The sequence below is a fragment of the Hyperolius riggenbachi genome, chromosome 3 (assembly GCF_040937935.1).
Source record: "Hyperolius riggenbachi isolate aHypRig1 chromosome 3, aHypRig1.pri, whole genome shotgun sequence".
NCBI classification, from domain to species: Eukaryota; Metazoa; Chordata; class Amphibia; order Anura; family Hyperoliidae; genus Hyperolius; species Hyperolius riggenbachi.
In genome coordinates, this window is record NC_090648.1 from 326,863,579 (window position 1) to 326,888,197 (window position 24,619).

Genomic DNA, 24,619 nt, shown 5'->3' on the forward strand with positions numbered 1-24,619 from the left:
CTGGCGCTGCTGCGACTGCGCAGTGCTTCTCGACACTTGTCGAGGGAATTTTCAAGAGAGCCAGCACTGGATCCCCTAGGCCAGTGATAGACAAATTTGACTCTCCAGCTGTTAAGGAACTACAAGTCCCACAATGCATTTGCCTTTATCAATGATGACTGTGGGCTGTCAGACTCCTGTAATGCATTGTGGACATAACACTTGGAGAGACAAATTTGCCTATCACTGCCCTAAGCTAAAGAGGAGGGGGAAGCCTCTTTGAGATCTTGAGCCTTTCCTCTCTCGAGGTAAGTACCCCCCTCCCCCAGGGGCTATTTGTTTTTGTTTTTTGTTTTTCTTTGTTACAGGTGTACTTTAAAATGCATTCTGAAAAGTTTAGCGCAAATATGTCCAGATAGGAAAATTAAACTCCCAGTATAAACTTGCAAACATTCTTTTTAAGAAAACTGCTGGAAAATCAGAATAGATTCTCTTTAAACAGAGCAGCAGGGAATTATGACAGGTAGCTATATGAGAAATAACCCTTGAAGCTAAATCCTTCTGTTGAAATCCAAATGTTCTCACAGATATCTGCTTTGTGGCTAACAGAGATATCACTCCAATGAACCAAGCTGTACATCAAAGCAGCATTTCCTTACATGCATCACAGGGGATTAAATGATTTCCAGAACTATTGCCAATGCTGAATCAAACACACGTCCAAAATAATATATTTTCTTTTTCGTCATACTTTTTTGAAGTTCTGTAGTGTTAGATACACTGACATTATTGAAGCTACCCTTCGCTAACAACATTTTTCATTCTGCCTTGTAAGGATGTACGAAACCAAGATGAAGGAGATGGAGGCTGAGCTTGGAAAGAAAAATGACAATATTGTTGATTTGAAAAGGTTACTGAAAGAAGCAACTGAGCATGAACAAAAAACTGAGCAAACCGTACGACGCCTACAAGAGGAGGTAAGAGAGTGGCTCCGCCATGTGATCTGCAATTAGCTTATTACATTAGAAAAACTATATTTAGTTGATATAAATCAATTTAGTGCATCTGCTTCTACACTTAGCTGCTTGGAACGCGCTACAAAACAATTTTAACACTGAATTCTATGCCATACACTATTACGTCTAATTGCAGTTTATGCTGGTGCGCCTGCTAAATTATACATGAGTGTGAGAGTATAGCACAGATTAAAGAATTTTTACAGCACTGCTAATGGACCTCATATTTAGCATTAGTGTTCTAAACTTAAGCATCAGGATTAGTGGCTCTAGTAAATTCTTTTCTTGCTACAAGTAAATTTCTTTATTTTCTTAACAGCACGTGATGAGCGGCAGATTAAAACAATATGCTTAGGGCACCCCAGCTGTTTTACATGGTATGCTCAGGACGGTATCTAGGGCTCATGCTGTCCAGGGCACCTTTGAATGGTTGATAACGGCTGTATTCGTTTTAAAGAGGAACTTTAACCAAGATTAAACTTCACTCCAATCAGTAGCTGATACCCCTTTTCCCATGAGAAATCTTTACCTTTTCCCAGATAGATCACTCTGCCAGTTCTGAACTGTAACTTAATTATAGTTAGGGATGGGTGGAGGAATTTGTTCTGGTCAAGCGGTAAAGGGCTCTATTCATAAAAGGTTACCGCAAGTTTTCCGCTCAAAACAGCGGATTTTCCCGTCCATTTAGCAAAGTGGGCATTCATAAAAGCTGTTCCCGCATGAAAATCTACAATCCCCCAGCAGAGCGAGAAATGTCCGCCCTCTCCAGTGTTTTTCTAGATTTATCTAGAAAAAAGTAACAAAATGGCCATTCATAAAGTTTAGAGGAAGCGGTATGTGGACGGGAAATACCGCTTCCTCTGATTTTGCGGATTACATACAAGTGAATGGGACAGACCTCCCAGAGAGAGCAGTGCACGGAGGGACTCTGCCGGCTGAAGTGTTTCCGCATGCCTTCCGACAGCTTACCGCCAGCCTTCAGCGGGAGATCTCCGCACTTGCATCGCAGCTGGCAAGATTTTAATGAATGACCACCCAGAAGTCTAAAATACCGCTGCGGTATTTTCCCTCCAGGAGTTTTTTCGCCACAACTTTTTTATGAATAGAGATCAAAGTAGGATAAGTCGATTTGCAAGTAGCAGTCATCTGATGACACTATCCAATCCAATGCAGTTTCTGGCCAACACCTAATGCTTCCTTCCTGGGCCCTTGCAATACACGTTCTTCCATCATATGACCTATAAAACAAATGCAGCTATTACATCTCTTGCATATAACGAGTGCAGCCATGATGTCACCCATTCATAACTAGTATTAGCGTTTGATATTGGGAAATCTCACACATTCAAAGCAGTGGGCAAGATCACGGGGAGTTTACTTACTTGCAGTTCATGATGCGCTTCATGTGACTCTTGAAAGAATGAATCATCAGCAGTGACATGAAGTGCAGAGTGAACTGCAAGTAAGTGAACTTACGCACATCACACCCTGTCCACTGCTTGGGATGCTGAAGTGTGATGTACAGGAGACTATGGATTTTTGAATACAGTCTCCTGGAATCGAACATGAACTTTATTCATAACACAGAATTGTATGTACAGGGTGTGGAATCTGCATCTGCATTTTTCATGTCATGCCACATGACAAACATAAATGAGAGATCTAGCGCTCCCAAGAGTTTCTGCTGAAAGAATAGGCTCATATTCTGCTTCTTTGTACCTATCCCGCATTGGAAGAAGCAGCAATTATCATCATTATTTAGTGTTTATATAGCGCCCATATTCTCTACAGCACTGTACAGAGTATATTGCCTTGTCACTTGCACACAATCTAATCCTTACCATAGTCATATGTATGTATCGTGTAGAGTATGTATCATAGTCTAGGGCCAGTTTAGGGGAAAGCCAATTAACGTATCTGTATGTTTTGGGGATGTGGGAGAAAACCAGAGTGCCGAAGGAAACCTGTGCAGACTTGGGGAGAACATGTAATGCCCTGGCTGGGACTCGAACTGGGGACCCAGCGCTGCAAGATGGGAGTGCTAACCACTATGCCACTGTGCTACCCACACAGTTGTATATAGTGGGGGATGCAGTGAGACATAACAGATGGGCCCTTGCTAGCAACACTATTTCTCCCATCGTCCTCCAGGATGGCTGCTGCCGAGACATTGTCTGTCCCCTCCCCGAAAGGAAACACCTGAAAAGAGTAATAAAATTAACACTCCTCCCTATATAAGGCTACTCCTCCCCTGGTCATTCAGTTTTTGTGTGTTTCCCATCACCTGAGGATACCTGGAAAGATGTTTCTTATTTTCTAGTATAGGTTTGCCCGGGGCGCCTATGCTGCTAGGTAGGGTTTACTTCCAAGTGGCGGTGGAAGCTGAGAGCGGTGAGGCTCCAGCTTTAGCTTGTGTGGTGGGGGCAGAGGTACCTGGCACAAGTTGTCCATAGGATCGGATCGCCGCCATCACCGCCGTCTTCTTGCGTCCCAGCGTGTGGGCGGTGACGCGTAGCAAGTGGGATGCGACTTTGCATACGCATCACTTCCGCTCACCGTCGATTGGCCGGCGAAGACAGGAAGTCCTTGGGCGGTATCTTCATAGCCGAGGGGAGTGCGGCAACACGCTCTCTCACACGTGGGACGCCAAGCCGCGCTATGGAACAGGAGCAGTCCTCCACTGCGGCTTCTGCCACAGATACCCAGCCGAGCCAGTCTCCCTTAGTGGATGCCGGACAGGTATGTGGAAATCCTGAATCACTGCCTTAGCTAAATGTGGTGTTGGCAGGTTTCCGTTTAGAGAGGAGGATGAGGTACCATGGGCAAAATGTCCTAAACTGGATGCGGCTTTGGCTCAGTACTCTAAAAACACTGACCTTTCGTTCAAAGACGCGGGTGTTCTTAAGGAACCGATGAATAGAAAGGCGGAAACGTTACTTAAGCGGGCTTGGAATGCAGTTAGTTTCGCATTCAAGCCAGCTATTGCATCTATTTGTCTTACTAGAAACTTAGACAAGTGGATGAAAGGATTACAGAGTCAGCTTGCTGAAGGTACTCCCCATGAAACTATATTAGAATCTTTACCGGTTATAACAAAGACTGTTTCGTATTTAGCGGATTCAGCTTCAGAGTGTTTGAGAGCATCAGCCAAGGCTGCAGCCTTGATAAATTCATCCAGACGTGCGGTCTGGTTAAATGCATGGGAAGGTGATGTCACCTCCAAGCATAATTTATGTGCCATGGAATTTTCGGGTGAACTGCTATTTGGGAAGGACTTAGATACAGTATTGGAAAGGTCTTCCAATAGGGGGAAAAAATTTCCATACAAGAGGAAGAAGCCTAACCAGGGGGGTTTTCAGTTCAGGCAAGGACCCACACGCAGGGATCAGGCTGGTAGAGGGTCAGCTCAAACCAGGAGATGGACGTTCAATGCAGGTAGGGGTAGGTCGTCCTTTCTCTTTAACAAATCCAATGCCCCCCCCACAAATCCCGGGAAATGACAGCCAGCTCCAGGTAGGGGGAAGACTAGCTCAGTTTACCTCACCTTGGAAGGAGATGACATCAAACGAGTTCATATTAAACCTGGTAGAGTTCGGGTACAAAATAGAGTTCAGTTCTCCCCCTCCCCCCAGATTTTGATAACAAGCTCTCCCCGAGATCCAGAAAGAGCGGCAGCTCTAAAGAATTCGATCATTTCTTTACTACAGAAAAAAGTGATCAGCAGGGTCCCTACTCAGGAACAGTTCCAGGGGTTCTATTCCAGAGTCTTCCTGGTGCAGAAGCCATCAGGCAAGTATCGGATGATCCTAAATTTAAAACCATTAAACCCCCACATTGTGGAGAGAAGATTTCGCATGGAAAGCATTGCTTCAGTCAAGAATCTAATTTGGCCAGGTGCTTTTCTGGCCACTATAGACCTAGAAGACGCTTACCTTCACGTTCCCATTCATCCGGCGTATCAGAGGTATCTGAGGTTCGCGGTTCGGATAGGGGACGCTCTGTGTCATTACCAGTATCAAGCGCTGCCGTTCGGAATTTCGTCGGCACCGAGAATTTTCACGAAGATACTGGCAGAAGTAATTGCTTTCCTGCATCTCCACGGTGTGAGAGTTCTGCCGTATCTCGACGATTTCATGTTCCTAGCAAGCTCCGAGGTAACCTAAAAAGAGCAGCTAGATTTTTCTCTCCAGACCCTAAGAGGACTAGGGTGGTTGGTAAGTATAGAGAAATCTCAGCTAGACCCAAGCCAGCAAAAGATCTTCCTAGGTTTGTTATGGGACACGATCAAGGAGAAGGTATTTCTCCCGGTCGACAAGGAAAGAAGGCTGATAGAGAAAATTCAGAATATGTTTTCAGACCCAGCCACATCGCTACGGGAGACAATGTCCCTTCTAGGACAGATGTCTTCCACCTTCCCGGCGGTAGAGTGGGCGCAAGCGCACTCCCGTGATCTCCAGACTTGGTTTCTGTCAGTGTGGGACAGAAAACAGTCGTCTCTAGACAGGAAGATAACGATCCCAGCTCAGGTATTACAGTCCCTTCATTGGTGGTTGGTCCCGAACAGGTTAACAGAGGATTGGCCGAGAAGGGCCTGGTTTCCTTACCTAAAGTCCCTAGTCCAGAAGGGTCCTTGGCACTTGGGCAACAGGCAGAACCTGCTGGAACAGGGTACGAACACCCATCCAAATCCCCAAATGTTAAAATTGACAGCCTGGATCTTGAAGAGACAATCCTTGTAGGTCAGGGATTCTCAAAAGAGGTTGCAGCCACGTTAGTGAACTGTAGAAAGATTTCTACGAGACGTAAATATACAAAGATTTGGAACGCATATTCTTTCTGGAAAGAAGAAAATAATATGCGTTCCGATGATCTCAAAGTTATTTTAGAATTTTTGCAGAGCGGTATTAACTTAGGACTGAAGGTAAGTACCCTAAGGGTTCACGTATCTGCTCTGTCAGTTTTTCTACATAGACAGTTGTCTAAGGAGATTTTTGTAAAAAAATTTTTGATTTCCGTAGCAAAGTCCCAACCAATGCCAGAGAAATTGGTTCCTCCATGGGATTTATCTTTAGTTCTAAATTTTCTGACTTCTGACAGATTTGAACCGATTGCTCAGACTCCGTTAAAGAATCTAACCCTGAAAGTAGCTTTCTTAGTGGCAATAACGACAGCTAGGAGGATTGGAGATATTCAGGCTTTATCTATCAAGGATCCCTACATGATAGTTCATGCAGACAGAATTGTTTTCAGACCTGACCCAGCATACCTTCCGAAGGTTTCATCAGCATTTCATCGCTCACAGGAGATTGTTTTACCATCTTTTTCCCCCAATCCTCAGAACAGTAGAGAGGAACAGTGGAACACATTAGATGTTAGAAGGGCGGTCTTAGCTTATTTAGAGAGGACAGCTCAGTGGAGGAGATCTAGTCACTTATTTGTGTCATATATGGGAGCCTCTAAGGGTCTACAGGCATCAAAGGGTTCAATAGCTAAATGGGTCAAGGAATTGATTAGTTGGGCCTACAGACAGTCACAGGAAGTAGCCCCTTCTAGAATTACGGCACATTCTACACGATCCTTAGCAACCTCGTGGGCCGAGAGATCTGGAGCATCATTGGATCAAATATGTAAAGCAGCCACCTGGTCGTCACATACAACTTTTGTGAAGCATTACAGAGTGGAACTTCTGTCAAGTCAAGATCAGTGCTTTGGAAGAAAAGTACTACAAGCCATCATCCCTCCCTAAGGTAAATTTCTCGCTGGTCTCGGCAGCAGCCATCCTGGAGGACGATGGGAGAAAGTCCCAGCTGCTTACCTGTAGCCGTGTTTCGGCGAGTCCTCCAGGATGGCTGCCGAGTTCCCAACCCAACTAGAGATATGTTAATATTGATATGATTATGATACGATGATGTACTCTTTATAAAACTGAATGACCAGGGGAGGAGTAGCCTTATATAGGGAGGAGTGTTAATTTTATTACTCTTTTCAGGTGTTTCCTTTCGGGGAGGGGACAGACAATGTCTCGGCAGCAGCCATCCTGGAGGACTCGCCGAAACACGGCTACAGGTAAGCAGCTGGGACTTTCCAGTTACCCGGTGGCACCTTAGCTTACTGTTTATCTCTAGAAACATCTCTGGAGCAATACATTTTTGATATCTAAGGCCATTGTCTTGGTGTGGAAGAGTAATATATAAACTATATTTGTGCACACTACACTGAAGCCACAGCAACAAGTCAACATATTCTCACATTTATAAGGCCAGTTACACATCTAACAACTCGTGCAGGAGCCATTCTCCTGCACGCGTTTTACTATCCTGCAGCTGTTGTCGGGAACCTGCAGTGCGACGCTGAGTAGCGGCGGTAGTATCAATTAACCCGACGGGGAAACGCCGATTCCCGACGATAAAATGCGCCGGGATGCGTCGTACCGCAACGCATCGAAATGCAGCGTCGGGTGTGAAAGGTAAAATGAAAGTCTATGGACTTTCCTTTTACCTTGGTTAACGCAAAGTGTAGACTTTGCATTAAAACGCTGAAAAAGGGCTCTGGTGTGAAAGAGCCCTAAATAGTAAACTCTGCCATTAGAGGGCGTGGCCAGAGAAGGAAAGTAGATTCTGGGGAGGACATTAGGGTTATGCAATCAGGGGCACCTACCAGCCACTGCAGTGATCATGACTATAGTATAAGACTGAAAAAATGTGAGTGACAGGTGGCATTTTAGTGTCAATGGACAATACCTGATTTGCATTTTTCGTTAAGATTATCCTGTCTCACAAAACTAAACTTGTCCTTTATATTTTTCTTTTCCAAGATTGAGCTTCTCAAACATTTTCCTGAAGATTTAAAGACAGATGAAGGGCTCACAAGAGAATTCCAAATACTTCGGTAAGTAACGCATTTTGTTTGTCATGCTGAAGTGTTGTATAAGTAACTCTAGCAAAACATTCCTCTGACACTCCAGCTCTGAGGGCTCTTTCACATCAGACAACGCGTGCAGGAGCCATTCTCCTGCACCTGTTGAATAGCCTGCGGCGTGTCGTCGGGATGCTGCGGTGCGACGCAATCAGCGACGGTAGCTATTAATTCACCCGAGGGGAAAATGCCAGCTCCCAATGATTAAAAGCTCCCGAGTACGTCGAACGGCAACGCACTGAAACGCAGCGTCGGGTGTAAAAGGTAAAATGAAAGTCTATCGACTTTAATTTTACCTTGGTTAATGCAAAGTTTCGCAGGAAACGGCTCTAGTGTGGAAGTCCCTGTTTCAGAGTACATATGAAGTGCCACAACTGCTGTGTAAGGTTGTTGATCTGCTTTAGCTGATGAATAGGAAGTAGTAACTGGTTGCATCTGCAAAAGAACTGTCAGACTTGGGGCATCTCGAGAGGCTGAGAGCAACTTATGCATTATGATTTTCAGAGCGATTTCGAGGAAAGCGATTTTGAGCCTTGCTTTCCCCTATTATATTACTCCAAAAATGCTGCAGGATCCGCAATTGCAATTTCGGCAAAACCCAATCACTCATGTGGGCTTTCCTCCATTTACTTTAGCCTAGTGTTTTGGAATCGCTGGCCATTTTGAAATGCAGCTGAAAACGCTTTAGTCTGCCCCAGTCCTTAAGGATTGTGCAAAAAGAGTTTTATGTGTTGCTTTCATGGCTCTAAGGAAGCATATTTTGAATCTTTAGTTCCATATTTTGTAACTCAACTGATTGCAGATTAAAATGGAAAGATAACAATACTATCAAATTGATGTCTGTTCTTGTATGTCCCTGAATACTTGGACACATGTTTAGAGCTGCAGGATACTAATCCAGCTTGCATACATCTGTTTCAGGCACATTGGCCCTTGCCATTGCAAAGCATGGATATTATGGCTTAAGCATAAGATCAAGATAATGTTTAAGAATGGCAAATAACTTCTGTTTTGAAAGCTCAATTGATGTTTAGCATGGCTTTTTAGTAAGGGAGCTTTTAGGTTTCTTTAAGTCCTTTACAAGATGCTAGTGGTTCTGGTGTGCCTTGAAAATGAATAGGCTGCTCTGGATGTACATCCAGCTTTAAAGGGAACCTGGGGTGAGAGTTATACGGAGGCAGCCTTATTAATTTCCTTTTAAGTAATACCAGTTGCCTGGCAATCCTGCTGATCCTTTGCTATTAATACTTTTAGCCATAGACCCTGAACAAGTATGCGGCAGATCACGTGTTTGTGATATTATTGTCAGATCTGACAAGATTACCTGCATGCTTGTTTCTAGTGTTATTCAGACACTACTGCAGCCAAATAGATCAGCAGGGCAGCCAGGCAACTGGTATTGCTTAAAAGCAAATACATATGACAGCCTCCATATTTTTCTCACTTAAGTTGTCTTTCAATTTTTACTTTGCCTTTAATGTGTTGCGTCCTGCAGCCTCGGGGACTTTTGCATTGCAAAACGAAACCGTAATGCAATTTAGTCGCTGTTTGCGGTTTTACTGTGATGCTAGGAATACAAGGAAAAACACCAACAATAACCAATAACCAACAATGGAATACATACATATGCCGACAGTGCTGGCCTAGCAAATACTTGCAAGTGTAATATATGTATGTCAGTCAGTAAAATTGGTCGAGTTTTAGATTTTGCTACTAATAAAAGTTACGTTTTATTGATTCAGTTAGAGAGGACCTTTGTTGCCAATTTTGCAATGCGATTTTGCCTGATCGCAAAAGTCCTGCATGCTGCATTTTTTGTTGGTGTTTTTCCTTGTATTCCTAGCATCACAGTAAAACCGCAAACAGCGACTAAATTGCATTACGGTTTCGTTTTGCAATGCAAAAGTCCCCGAGGCTGCAGGACGCAACACATTAAAGGCAAAGTAAAAATTGAAAGACAACTTAAGTGAGAAAAATATGGAGGCTGTCATATGTATTTGCTTTTAAGCAATACCAGTTGCCTGGCTGCCCTGCTGATCTATTTGGCTGCAGTAGTGTCTGAATAACACTAGAAACAAGCATGCAGGTAATCTTGTCAGATCTGACAATAATATCACAAACACGTGATCTGCCGCATACTTGTTCAGGGTCTATGGCTAAAAGTATTAATAGCAAAGGATCAGCAGGATTGCCAGGCAACTGGTATTACTTAAAAGGAAATTAATAAGGCTGCCTCCGTATAACTCTCACCCCAGGTATATTACACTTGCAAGTATTTGCTAGGCCAGCACTGTCGGCATATGTATGGAATACATACATATGCCGACAGTGCTGGCCTAGCAAATACTTGCAAGTGTAATATATGTATGTCAGTCAGTAAAATTGGTCGAGTTTTAGATTTTGCTACTAATAAAAGTTACGTTTTATTGATTCAGTTCGAGAGGACCTTTGTTGCCAATTTTGAATTATCAGGATCTGTTGCATTTTTTTTTTATTTAAAATCGCATTGCAATCAGGTTCCTATAATTTTCATAATTTTGCTGATTTCTTTGCATTTCGCATGCCATTGGTAAACGCAGCAAAATTGTGTGTAGTATAAAACAGGCCTTAAGGTAGCTATACATCAAGCGATTCTGATTCAATCGACAAAACGATCGACTTTATTGAGGAATTGACTTTAGTATGGTTGATCAAAAGTCAATCGACTAGTAACCCACACACTACAAACTATATCCTATGCGATTCACCTTCACGTTCAATTTGACCGATGTTGTGTCTCCATGCAAAAATCGATTCAGAGTCGATTGAATGATATGTGAACAGTAGCTGATTCCTGTGCTATCGACCGATATCTTGCATCATGCTCGATCCAATAAGCTGGTCGATTCGACATGATATCAGCCACTTTTCATCGATGGGGAATTCTAGAACACACTCCATTCTCTCTCGATTCCATAAAATGATCGAATCAAATAGTCGATTGTACAGCCAAATCGCTAGATGTATGGCTACCTTAACCCTTTAACAGAAAAGCTCCTGCAGTTTGACTGAGGCACACATGCGCAAACTTCAGGAAGACTACTAACAATTGTTTGTTGTCAGCTGGCAAATATCACGTATTATACTGTGCACATCTCCAGTACAGAATATGTGTGAGTATACAAAACATACATTTAATAGACCATTATTTAAAATGAATTTTGCATAAAAAGTTTCTTAAAAAAAAATAAAAAAAGGTTTTGGTTTTTTTTTGCTGCCTGAAAAAAGAAGATACCTGCTGCACTGAATTACAGATTCTCTATGCCCTACAGCTGCTTCCACATTCCCCCTATCCCTTTCCGTCCCATGGGTATCTGGGGAAAAAGTGGCAGTTTTAGAGTGCCTAGGAGGGAGGGAATGAGCAGACAGTCGGCAGGTTTTTATGATATATTAATTGCTGCAGGGATTGTCACTTAAGGCTCATACACACATCAGACCATAGTCTTTGGAAAATGAAAGATCACAGACCAATCTTACCACCCTTCATGTAGTATGAGAGCCATACTCTACACAGTCTTTTCTATGGAGCTGAACTCCACATCAGAAAAAAATCTTTGCAAGATGCTGCACACACAGATGCTTTACAGACACAAAAGATCAGTATCTGCAAAAGATCTGTTCCTGCCAAAGATCTGTTCCTGCAAATTGCAATGCTAGTCTATAAGATCTGCAGATCATCATACACACATGATTTAACCTCTTGCCGACCGCGTCACGCCAGTAGGCGTGGCCGCGGCGGCAGCCCCAGGACCGCCTAACGCCAATTGGCGTAAAGTCCTGGGGCTCTGTTTTGCAGGAGATCGCCCGCAGGCTGCGCGCACATCTCCTGCTTGGGGGGTGGAGCTCCGCCCCGCCTTCAGTCTCCGAGCGGCTATTGCCGCTCGAAAGACTGTTAGACGGCGTGATCGCCGTCTATTTACTCTGTGCAGTGCTGCGATCAGCAGCAGCGCTGCACTGGGGACAGCCGTGTGACACGGCTGTCCCCCTGGGGGACAAGAGAGCGATCGGCTCTCATAGGCAGAAGCCCATGACAGCCGATCGCCGTAATTGGCTGGCTGTGGGGAGGGAGGGAGCGAGGGAGGGAAGGGATTTAAGGGAAGAGGGTTTTTTTTTTTTAAAAAAAGGGCAACACAAATATTTATTAAAAAATAAATAAACATGGGGGGAGCGATCCGACCCCACCAACAGAGAGCTCTGTTGGTGGGGAGAAAGGGGGGGGGGGGGGAATCACTCGTGTGCTATGTTGTGCGGCCCTGCAGCTTGGCCTTAAAGCTGCAGTGGCCTTTTAAACTAAAAATTGCCTGGTCACTAGGGGGGTTTAGCCCTGCAGTCCTCAAGAGGTTAACTGACATTCATCTGCAGATCAGACTATCATCCGCAGATCTGTAAAATCCATCCTGGTGGATCTGATCTGCAGATGAACGTCTGTTAAACAAGGTGTGTATGATGATCTGCAGATATCATAGACTATGAATGCATTTTGCAAGAACGGATCTTTTGCAGGAACAGATATTTTGGAGATACTGATCTTTTGAATGTCTACAGCATCTTTGTGTGCAGCATCTTGCAAAGATTTCTGTCTGATGGGGAGTTCAGCTCCATAGAATAGACTGTGTAGGTATGGCTCTCATACTACATGGAAGGGTGGTAAGATTGGTCTGTGATCTTTCATTTTCAAAAGACTATGGTCTGATGTGTGTATGTGGCCTTAGGCATTGCAGAAGCCAGAATGTCAGCCAGGCATGAGGCAGTTTAGAGTATTGCAAAGGCAGCTTTCCTGTTCCTTTCACTGAAGATTTACAAGATGGCACGGAGTTGGAATATTTGTGAAATATCTCATTTCTGTTCATGTTACTGTTTAGTTTTCCCTCCAGATGATCCTGACAGTGAAGCAAATGGTCAGTGGAGATCACCAGTGGCAACACTGCATTAATACTTCTTAGTAGGCATGAGAAGAGTGAGAATTTCTGCTTTTTATTATTGTCTGTGCCCACATTAGTAATACCTGCTCCTGCATTATATTCAGAAATAGAATCTCTTCCCATCTCCATTCTGTTCAAAACTAAAATAGTCCCATCTTTAAAAAGAGAACATACTTTTCAGAAAGAGAAAAGCATAATTTTCTCTAAGATCAATGATCCATTCCTTTTAGTCGATTTGTCTGGCATGCTGTACATCGTGACCTGGTCACGTCTGACTTTGATGCACATTTTGTAACCAAAACATTATTGGATTCATTTTCTGAGTGTTTTGACATTCACACTCTCAAGACCTCACAGATAAAATCACAGTTGTTTTGCGAACAGTACGATACCTATTTAAAGGACCACAACTGCATCAGACCGAAGCAAGTTACCGTAAATCTGACTTCAGACTCTAGTGGGGAAACTGGTTACCTCCTGTAGCACTGTGAAATGTCAAGTGATCAGCTGAACAGCCTGGAAAAACCTTTACCTCAGTTACATGAAGCTGATTGGTCATTAAATCTCAGAAATGACAGGACAATAGTTTCACAAATATAAATATCTTGACAATGGTTGCTGATATTAAAGAGGCACTGCAGTGACAATTGCAGTGATGCAGCAAAGCCAGGCGGTATCATACTTGCCCTTTTTGGTAAGTCAATTCTGAAAGAGAAACTGTAATGAAAACAAAAGTGATGAATACAAAATTAATTTATACATTATTTAGTGATCGTTGGACCATTGTAAAACGTTTCCTCACAATGATTTATATTCTGCAATCCATCGCAGGTGGCGACCTCTTTACTTGTGTCAGGTGATTTCTGTGGAATGTTTGTTTGAGGAGAGTTCTAAAGCCAGTAGAAAATATACCCAGTCTCCCAGAATGCTCTGGGGGAGAATACCGCATATCTAATCAACCTAGGCTAAGCATCACTGGTAGTGTGGGGTTGCATACCAATATACTGTACAGCAAAAACTACTACTGTATGTCACTACAGTGACTCTTTAATAAACCTGGCCCTATATCTATGAAGGAAATGACCGATGCTTCACATGTGGCCATGGAAAGCAAGGTATAGAATAAATGATCTGCTTAGACACTTTTAGGCCTGGAACCCACTACAAAACGCTATCGCTAGTGTTTTGTATGAGCAGTTTGTAAGCGATTTCATGAGCGTTTTAGGGAGCAATAAAAAGTGCAATCAGTTTGTCAGCGGTTGTGTAGCGATTAGCGTTTTAAAGTCTGATTGGTCCTTTCAATTAATTTTAACTTTGTTACAGTGTACAGTAACTTTAAAACGCTAGCAAAATCGCTCCGTGCAAGTTTTGATGAGCGATTACGCCAGCGATTATGTACTTTACATTGAAGCGCAAACGCTAACAAAATGCTGCATGTCCTGCGTTTGCGATTTTGCTAATCGTAATCACTTCTGTGGAATTTGCACCATCCATTTGGATTGGCAGAGCGTTTAGGGAAATTGCTAGCGATTTCTCACGCTCCCTAAACGCTCAAAAAAATCGCTGTAGTGGGTTCCAGCCCTTACAATGTGTTTACAGTCCATTGATCTCAATACAGGCACACGCATTTTGAATGCAGCATTACAGGGCAAGATGTTTAACAAGAGCGCAGAGAAAAACTTGCCAAAAACATATGTAAATAAAAAATATATATGGGCTACAAAGGCTTTCAGGATCCTGCCAGTATGAAGCAGTAACAAGTTGGAAGCAAATCACAAAGGCCTCTTCACACAAGGCTTATAGACTCCAATGAATACCTATGGGAAAATCTGCATCAGCGTTTAGTTGAAACAGGCCCATAGACATTTATTGGAGTCAGTTTTTAAGTGATCAGTATTTACTACTGTACACCGTATATTGAAAGTACATTTGTCAGTTCAATTTTGTAAACTGTCAAACATTCTGTTCCAGGTTAACAAACAACCGTTTAGAAAATGAAAAGGCTGAACTGATCCACCAGTTGGAAATGTACAGGCGGAAAGCTGGTACATCAGGTATGTGGTGATCTCATTTCTCATGTATTGATAGGAAAATCAACAAATTGCCTTCTTAAAACAGAAGGTATTTGCGATTATTCAGGTTGGAGTGAGCATTTGAGGTCTCCCACAATGCATCACTGCTGAATATGCAAATCATCTCTGTTGTCCCTGATAGCTAAAAACACCTCCAGAACCGCTGGAATACAATGTGTTAATTGTCCAAAGCCAAACGAATCCAATATGCATACAGACGGTTTTGGATTCACTCCAACTTGTATAATCACAAATACCTTCTGTTTTAAGAAGGTAAGCTTCTGTTTTGCATAGCATCTTATTAAGGAGGCTTTTTGGTCTCTTTCAGCCCCTTACACACTCCTAGGAGTTCTGGTTCACCATGAGCTTGCTGGGCAATCTGTAACTCTTGATGTATAGATATTGAAGTGGGTATGTGAAATAAAACAGATTTCCCCTACAGGTGCATTGATATGACTGCAGTCACACAATTTCTAAAGTACTAACATTTCAGCAATCCTACTGCAGTCTGAGGTATATCCCCAATGAGGGTTGCAAACTATTTTCACCCCATAGACAATTTATTTTTTAAACTGCAGCAAAAGATGGAAAATTACATTGATCAACGGCTCAACCAATGAGTGATTCTGTTTTCTGCTTCTTGCTGCATTTCAGGCTAAGTTCACACTCCGCCTTTAATTTCAGAAAATTGGTGGCTGTATATGCAACAATACTTTATATATTTATATTTTACTTTACAATTAAATGATTTGTACATTCTTATGGGCAGAGGAAAACTAATATATATTTTTTTTATATTGTACATGAACACAGTGGGCACTAAGTTAGAGGTAATATGAAGTGAAAACTTATGAGATAATAATTTGTATGTGTAGTGCAGCTAAGAAATACAGTAGAACATTTGTAGCACAGATATGAGTCTCGTATTGTTTCCTGTACAGGAAGAGTTAAGAGACGTCAGTGGTTATCTATGCAAAAGAGCTTCTCTGAGCTCTCCGACTCAACTTGGGTCGCTGTTTTCTAAAGCACTTCACATAAAAAAAAACATTCTAGGAAAGATTAAGATAAGATTTTTACTGCAGGGAAGTTGAAAGGGTCATTAGCTCTGCTTGTTTTATAGTTTAAAATACAGAGTGTGGCTTGTAATAGCAAATATGACAGAATTATGCAATGTTATTAAAAAAAAATCTTTTATTTGTGTGTATATATATGTGTGTATATATATGTGTGTATATATATATATATATATATATATATACACACACATTTAAATGAGACCGTTTTCTTTACTACTAATGTTCTATTAATAATAAGTACTACACATACAAATCATTACATCATAAGTTTTTTTTTTTTTTATTTATTTACTTCAGTGTCTCTAAACTAGTGACAGTGATCAGAAAGGGGAACAGGTTGCATATACATCGCAGTATACAGTGGTAAAAAGGTGCCACGCTGGTTAGAAGTGCAACTGGAGGCATACAGTGAAGCATACACTTAAAGTATGTTTCACTACCACTGTAAATGTGCAAGTTGTCCAGTGAACACAGCATGCTGTTTACTGATGGAATCCACCGCACTCAATGTGCATGTAACCTAGAAATATAATTGCATTGTATTGGGATGCGATTATATTGTCCGTTGTGAGGGAAAGCACCCTGAAGCATTCAGTACATTGAAAGTATGCTTTACTGCACAAGTTGTTGTCCAGGAAATGCCCAGCACGCCGTCTACTCAGTCAGAACCCACCATACCTGATATGAACATACCATGAAAATATAACTGCCTCACATTGGCATGTGATACCATCATCCATTGCAATTGATGCAGTGTGAAAGGACGCTTACTCTTCTGTCTGTAAGGGTGAGTTCACACATTGGCCTCGATTCATAAAAGTGCTGTCGGTAAGGTAAAGTCGAGCGGGGAAACACCGCTGTCGGTATTTCCGCCTTCAGGGTGGTAATTCATAAAAATGTTGCTAGTTGTGACAGGCGTGCGGAGATGTTCCGCTGTAGGCAGGCGTAAGGCTGTCGGGAGACATGCGGAAACAGGAGAAGCAGGCGGAGTCCCTCCGTGCGGTGTTCTCTCTGCAGCTGCTTGGGAGGTCTGTCCCATTCACTGCACTGTATTCCGCACGCTTCTCGCCAAATCAGAGGTAGCGGTAATACCCGTCCGCATACTGCTTCCTCTAATCTTTATGAATTGACTACTTGTAACTTTTGCTATGATAATCACCGCGCAAGGCGATGATTTATCACTCTGCTCGCGAATGTCGGCTTTTCATGCGGAAAAAGCCTTTATGAATACAGATTTTGCTGTGTGGTCGGTAAAGTGAGCCGTTTTCAGCATTTCCGAATGCGGGAATGCTTTATGAATCGAGGCCATTGTGTTGCCACGTGTGAATTCACTGCTCTGGATAACCTGGCTGGAAAAATGTACATTACACACATTACATAAATAAGGTGTTTTAAGGTGCAGCATGCGCGTTGATCATTGATCGATAACATGTCCATAGATCAGGTTTTCTAACTCCAATGGCTGCATGCTTGTTGCAGCAAACTCCGAAACATCAGCCAAATAAACATGACAGCCTATTAACTGTCATTATCCTATGCATAACATACTCCATTTACTTTGAAAAGATGAAGATGACCTTTTGAAAATGTGTATAGATGCAAATCTTGTACGTACTTTCCCGACTATACACTCACCAGAATGTGAATAAGCCTGCTAATGGCATTTTTTACTTTGTTCAGGTCTTAAGTTTATTATTATGGCCTCTGTTTTTCAAGGACCAGGTACTGTGCCTATTATGTAGTAGCCTCTCCATCTCTCCAGCGTAGCCAGAGTGCTTCGTTTTCATATCATTTATCTTCTACTCCTACAGTCCTAATGTTATCCACTCTGTTCAAGACCATTTAGGGAGGGATTTGTTTAGACAACCATTCATTAGCTACGCACAGTATAGCTACCCACATTATTTAAATAAATAAATGCCAGTTTTGTGTGAACTGAGCTGGAATATAGAAGGCCCCAAGAATAAAGCTACATTAAATTAACTTGCAAGGCTGTAAAAATGACTTTTTCACCCAGAACTCCTGTGTATGGGGTAACACTAACTAAACTCTATTGTTTCTTTAGTCTATACACCAGCGGTCCTGGATGCAAGCCTGGCTTCAGGGGCATAAAGAGATAATTTGCATATTCAGTAGCTGTGCATTGTGGGTAACCACAGATGTTCACTTAAAGCTGAATTATCGCAAGTACCTTCTGTTCATACTAAGAATTGCTTTTTAGTAGGAGGGCTTTTCAGTGTCTTTTAGTCCCCTATGCTTTCCTAGTGGTTTGGGTCACCCTGAGCTGCTTGGTTACTCTGTTGTACTGGTCTAAGTCCTATGCCATAGAGCAATATCAATCCCTGCCATGTACTGAGGAGGACCAAATGTCCAAAACAGGCTGTCTGCATTTGGTGTTGGTGTGTGTGACAGTTCTGAGACCACAGAGCCCAGAGACATAGTGTATAGCCGCAGATTAAACTGAACCCGACTGGCCGGGCATTTATTGGGCACGCAGTTCACACAAAAGTTCAAAATATTACTAGACAATCCACAAGGGAGTGTCACAGATTCCCCCCACTAAAGAATCCCAGTTCCCAGCTTCACAGGCAAAGCAACACAAGTCCCAAAGTCCCAGTAGCTCCTCAAATAGCAGAAGTTCAAAAGGTGCACAACAGATCCCAGCAGTCCCAATCAGTGCAGTTCTGACCAGTCACCACATCCAGTATCCATTGGACAGGTCCACACCACCAGCTGAACGAGGAATAAAAATGTCCAGGGGCCACAGGGCCCTCTGAGTTACAGCAAGTCCTCTCTGGTTCCTGGCCGCATGGGAGATTATCCTGGGCTAACCACAGGACCCCTGAGCTGCTCTCACTTCTGCTGGGTACACACTATGAGATTTTATGGCTGATTTACTGTCAGATCGATTATTTCCAACATGTCCGATTTGCTTTCTGATCGATTTGCTATTAAGGTTAACGGAAATCGATCGGAAAATGCTCTGAAATCGATCAGAAAGCAAACCGGACATGTTGGAAATAATCGATCTGACAGTAAATCGGCCAGAAAATCTCATAGTGTGTACCTAGAAGTACACAGACACAATCCAACTGCCTCACATGAGGTACAAGCATGGTACCAGCTCTCCTCTGCGGTGCCTAGCGGCCTGCTCCCCTGGTGTGAGCTATAAAAGCAGCTTAGATGGGGAATGTCTTAATGCTGATAAGGTGCATCTCTGATATCTCTAGAGCAGGGATGTCAAACCGGTCCTATGAGGGCCGAGGTCCTCACACATTTTTGACACAGCTCAAATTAATTGATGGGTCTGAATCAGGAAATGTGTGGTCCATTAGGTAGAACACATTCCTCTCTTTCTCAGTCCATCCTAAACACTGACATGGATCTGGCCCTCCAGGCCTGGAGTTCGACACTTGTGCTCTAGAGTGTTAGGGAAGGTGAGCTTTCTATGGGACACCACATAAAGTACTTTACATAGTAGTCTGCAGTCCTAATCCAATGACCCATTGTCACAGTGTGGCTCTGTAAAATTTAAAGCTATAATGCTGGGGATACACGGTACGTTTCTGTACCGTGTATCGACCAGCTGATCCGGCCAGATGATATTAAGCTGGCCCGATCATGCCGCTTGACCCGCGGCCACTCAATTCCTGCCAGCGGACAATGGCAGGGAATCGAGCGGTGATAAGAAAGCGCCGGCGGGGACGAGCGGCAATCGATCCGCGTGGACGAGCGAAGATGCGCCGGCATCGAAAACGAGCCGTGTATGCACGGCATTAGGTGTGCTATACTCCAGCAGTTCTGGATGCAAGCCTGGCTTCAGGGGCATAAAGAGATAATTTGCATATTTAGTAGCGGTGCATTGTGGGTTACCACAGATGTTCACTTAAAGCAGAATTATTGCAAGTACCTTCTGTTTTAAGAAGGCAAATCACACTAGTCTATAGTTGGGATATTTGAGATGCAAACACTTCCAGTTTTATGTACAAGTTTATGCAAATTTATGTAGCTTGGAAATGGACCAATGGAATGAAGCTGCTGAGGGATTTGTTTAGTCCATTTTCAGGCTATATGATATTTAGATCATCTCACTGACCATCTCTAGTCTACAGCTCCTAAAACAAATGAAAGGATTGTTAGGATCTGTTTTAGGTGACCTACGTAATGCTATAACAGGTTTTAAATGTTTTAACTTGAAAAAAGATTGTAGTAGTAGAAAACAAATCTAGTACAAAGTGAAAAGTAAAAAAATAGAAGTTAGATCAAGAAATGATTGATATTTGCCTTGTAGTTTGTTCATGTGCTTTGATCCTCTGTTAGCCTGCATGTCATCATCTTTACTGCTGGCAGACTTGATAAAAAAAAACCCCAGCACCAACCGCCATTCAGGGATGCTCACCGAGGTTAATCACGACTGATTACTCAAAATTCAAATAAGGGTTAATTGTTGCAGGTGCGGGGCTGGATGCAGCGGGGTTAATTACCCAAGCTTGAAGGAGGAAGTGCGCTATTGCGAGGCTTGCAACGCGACTAATAGGACGCTTGCAATCTCGTTGACGCGCAGGGTGGACGGCGGCATTATGGCTAATTAACCCCCACTGCATCCAGCCCTGCATCTGCAGCAGTTAACCCTTATTTGAATCACGAGTAATCAGTCATGATTAACCTCGGTGAGCATCCCTGCCGCCATTATCTGTAAACATATCCACTAACAATTAGATGACAACTGACCTAAGAGAAGTATGGAGGCTGATGTATTTATTTCCTTCTAAAAAATACCAATTGCCTGGCATCCTGCTGATCTGTCACGGATCAGTCACACAACCTGAAACAAGCATGCAGCATATGCTGTCAAATGTAAGTCAAACTTGTGATCTTCATGCTTGTTTGGGGTCTTTGACTAAAAGTATCATAGGCAGAACATCAGCAGGACAGCCAGGCAATGTGCATTGTTTCAAAGGAAATAAATATGGCAACCTCCATATCCCTCTCACTTTAGCACCATCAGTATACTTTCCTAACCTTCATTTCCCAGTGTTACTTGATATGTCTCTCTGACTGGTCGCATGTAAGGATTTCTAATGAGATGCAAAATAATTCTGAGTTGATGTAAATCTTTATGAAGCTTGAGAATAAAGAGCTGCATTTTATTAATTCATTTTTAAGCTGCACAACTTCAAACTTGCATAGTATTAGCATAAAACCTGGCATTATTAGCATCTCATTGACCATCCCTAGTTGTAATCGATCATGTAACAAAACAAGACAGCTGGTTAATAGATATGCTTTACCTATAATGTGATTGCTACAGATAAGGTAACACTGTACCACTTTTACCAGCCTGCAGATTATATTGTGTAAATAAGATTAAATTGAAAATGTCCTGTGTAGAAATTGTGTAATTTCATGAATGAATTTAGGAATACTTTTGAAAACAAAAGTGATGGTTGAGTTCAGCACAAAGACAATTTCACCTCTGCCTTTACTCTGCACATCTCAGGCTGTTTTAAGGACACACTGACCTTTTCCCTGTCAAGTCTCTGTAGTGAAGAGCTGTGAAAAGCTGCAGCACTGACTCAAGGCTTGACCTTGCTGTGGCCTTCTCATGTAAGCAGCTTCTCTCAGGGGAGGTGAAGGCAGGGATAACCCTTTAGGGTCTGGAGCAAGTGAGATGTTCGGGAACAAAAGGAAAGGCTGTAAGGCACATAATTCACACTGGGAAACCGTAATACCTACAGGAAAACTATTATTATTTATTTAGCATTTATATAACGCCAACATCTTGACCCCAGCGCTGTACATTGAGTATATTTTCTTGTCACTTAACTGTCCCTCAGAGGGGCTTACAATCTAATCTCTACCATAGTCCTATGTCTATGTATTTGTTGCAGTGTATGTATTGTAGTCTAGGGCCAATTTAGGGGGAAGCCAATTAACTTATCTGTATGTTTTTGGGATGTGGGAGGAAACTGGAGTGCCCAGAGGAAACCCACACAGACATGGGGAGAACATACAAACTCCTTGCAGATAGTGCCCTGGCTGGGATTCAAACCGGGGACCCATCACTGCAAGGCAAGAGCACTAACCACCACACCACCGTGCTGCCCACAATGGTACATGTGTCCAGATATACCATGACTCAGATCAGCAGAACAGTATTAGGGATGGCCCAGCCTTGGAGAACTCATGGAGAAGCACATGATCAGTTTGATCAGGTGATAGATTTGTATAGCTCTGATTTGCTGGTCATGATCATGTGTTAAACCAGGAAGTTATCACAGCAAATCAGAGGCTTACAAATCTATCAGCTGATCAAACTGATCATGTGCTTCTCCATGAGTTCTCTAAGACTGGGCCATCTCTAATCAGTATAACAGAGGCGCCAATCAAAATAAATGGAGAATACAAGGTCAGGTCAGTAAGTATGGCCAAGCTCCTCTGTAGCTAGAGGTGCTTAGCCATACTACTGACCTGAACTTGTATTCTCCAAACTATTGCCTGAAGAAGCGGGACTGTTACCCGTGAAACGCGTTGCGTCCTTGGAGCTTGTAAATAAATGCTACTTTGAGTTTGAGTAACTTCATAGTCCATTTTTTATTTCATTGAGGGAGGAGAGTCCACCAACTTCCCCCTTTTAGACGGTTTCTAATTATTTTATTCTGATTGGCGCCTCTGTTATACTGATATGCATATTATCTAGTCGACCCTCGGTGGAGGGGTGTATCCCCATCTTTTTTCCTGTCTACAGAGAGCAACTGCTTATACCTGAGTGGGGTTAGGTTACAATTCTCCCCACCTGCCTATTCAGTGGTTGCCTACGGGCAATCCGTGTTTGTGAGTATAATCATTGCACTATTATACTGTACTTTCAATTACCGAAATACTGCACTATATTGTGCTCTCGGTCTCTTTTTTTGTCTTTCCTCAAATCACTCATGTGAAGGATGAATAACTTTGTTATAAAGTAACTAGACCTAAGGCCTGTTACCACAAATATGCTGTACACTTTCAAAAGATCAGTATCTGCAAAAGATCCGTTCCTGCAAAATGCATTTATATTCTATGATATCTATAGATCCTCATACACACCTTGTTTAACGGACATTCATCTGCAGATCAGATCCACCAGGCTGGATCTTCAGATCTGCAGATGATTGTCAGATCTGCAGATGAATGTCAGTTAAACAAGGTGTGTATGATGATCTGCAGATCTCATAGACTATGAATGCATTTTGCAGGAACGGATCTTTTGCAAGAACAGATCTTTTGCAGATACTGATCTTTTGAATGTGTACAGCATCTTTGTGCACATCATCTTGCAAAGATTTTTATCTGATGAGGAGTTCAACTCAATAGAATAGACTGTGTAGAGTATGGAAGGGGGTAAAATTGGTCTGATATCTTTCATTAATCTTTCAAGTGTGTACACACCATAACATTAAGCAGATTGGTCTATTTCCAAGCTGCATAAACTTCTTGGAAATGTTAGAGTTTCATTGACTGTCTCTATTGCACAGCTTATTTGTTAGTATCAAATGTGACAGGCATTTTTTTTCACAGGCTTAGAACACTATGCACAATAATTACATGTAGTTATAGTGTATGTTTTTATTAAGTGTCAGCCCCATCTATCCACATGATAAATGCTACGGTTTGCCACCTAAAATGCAATCAATATGCCAATAACCCCGTGCACAGAATTCTGGGAGTACATGATGTAAAGTTCAGTCCCGACAGACAATTTTCTTTGTGTGGCAGAGGAAAGGTGTCAAGTCTGCAGTACCAGGATGGTCTTATATGCCATGTTTCTGCTTAAATTGGCAATGCAAAGTGCCATAAACTGCATGCAGCCACCTACATTATTTTCAGTGGCTGGAGTTACCTGCCATGCCACTCCTTTCTCACAATTTATTGCTCTCCAGGCAATAAACTGGCATATGTGGAATTTTGGCACAAGTACTTTGGTGGAAAGGGGATCTTAAAGTGTACCTAAACCAATGACATACAATACAATACCATTTGTAAAGCGCTTTTCTCTCATAGGACTCAAAGCGCATAGACATTTACATACCCGGGGCTTCGACCAGCCCCCCACAGCCGTCCTGTGCCCGCACTGGTCCTCTAGGATCCTCCGTGGCCCTTGCCATGCGTAGTTTAGCACGCATTCCCTTCCACAATAGAGTCCTGCGCAGTGGCCTGCCTGCGCAGGATCCTAGAGGACCAGCACAGGACGGCTGCGGGGGCTGGTCGAAAGTGAATGTCATTGGTTTAGGTACTCTTTAAGTAAGTGTTTCAATAATAGATAAACCATTTTTGTAAATGAGGCCTTAGAAAACTCCAGCTCCACAGGTGATATTATTTAGCAAATTTGCAAAAAGCACGATGATCGCTCCTAGGAAGCACATCCCACACATTCTGCAGCTCTAGCCAACAGAGATGTGTGAGATAAGTGAAAGTTTACTTCATGTTTAACAGAAATAGAAATACAAAATAATGGTCAGGTGAACTGTTTATTCAGAAGTGAATAAGGTCAGGTGCCTACTAAACTAGTTTTATCCATTTAGTCCATGTCCATTTTTATATTATGACACCTCACTCTG

General features: G+C 42.6%; 1 protein-coding gene across 4 annotated transcripts in view; it reads left to right on the plus strand.

The window, feature by feature from the left end:
* CEP290 (centrosomal protein 290) overlaps positions 1-24,619 on the plus strand; it is a 272,670-nt gene that overhangs the window by 236,207 nt on the left and 11,844 nt on the right. For all 4 annotated transcript variants that reach the window (XM_068276835.1, XM_068276834.1, XM_068276837.1 and 1 more), the window contains 3 exons: positions 815-956; positions 7,810-7,883; positions 14,843-14,925. In XM_068276835.1, the coding sequence (XP_068132936.1) occupies positions 815-956; positions 7,810-7,883; positions 14,843-14,925 (299 nt within the window). The remainder of the gene's footprint in view (positions 1-814; positions 957-7,809; positions 7,884-14,842; positions 14,926-24,619) is intronic.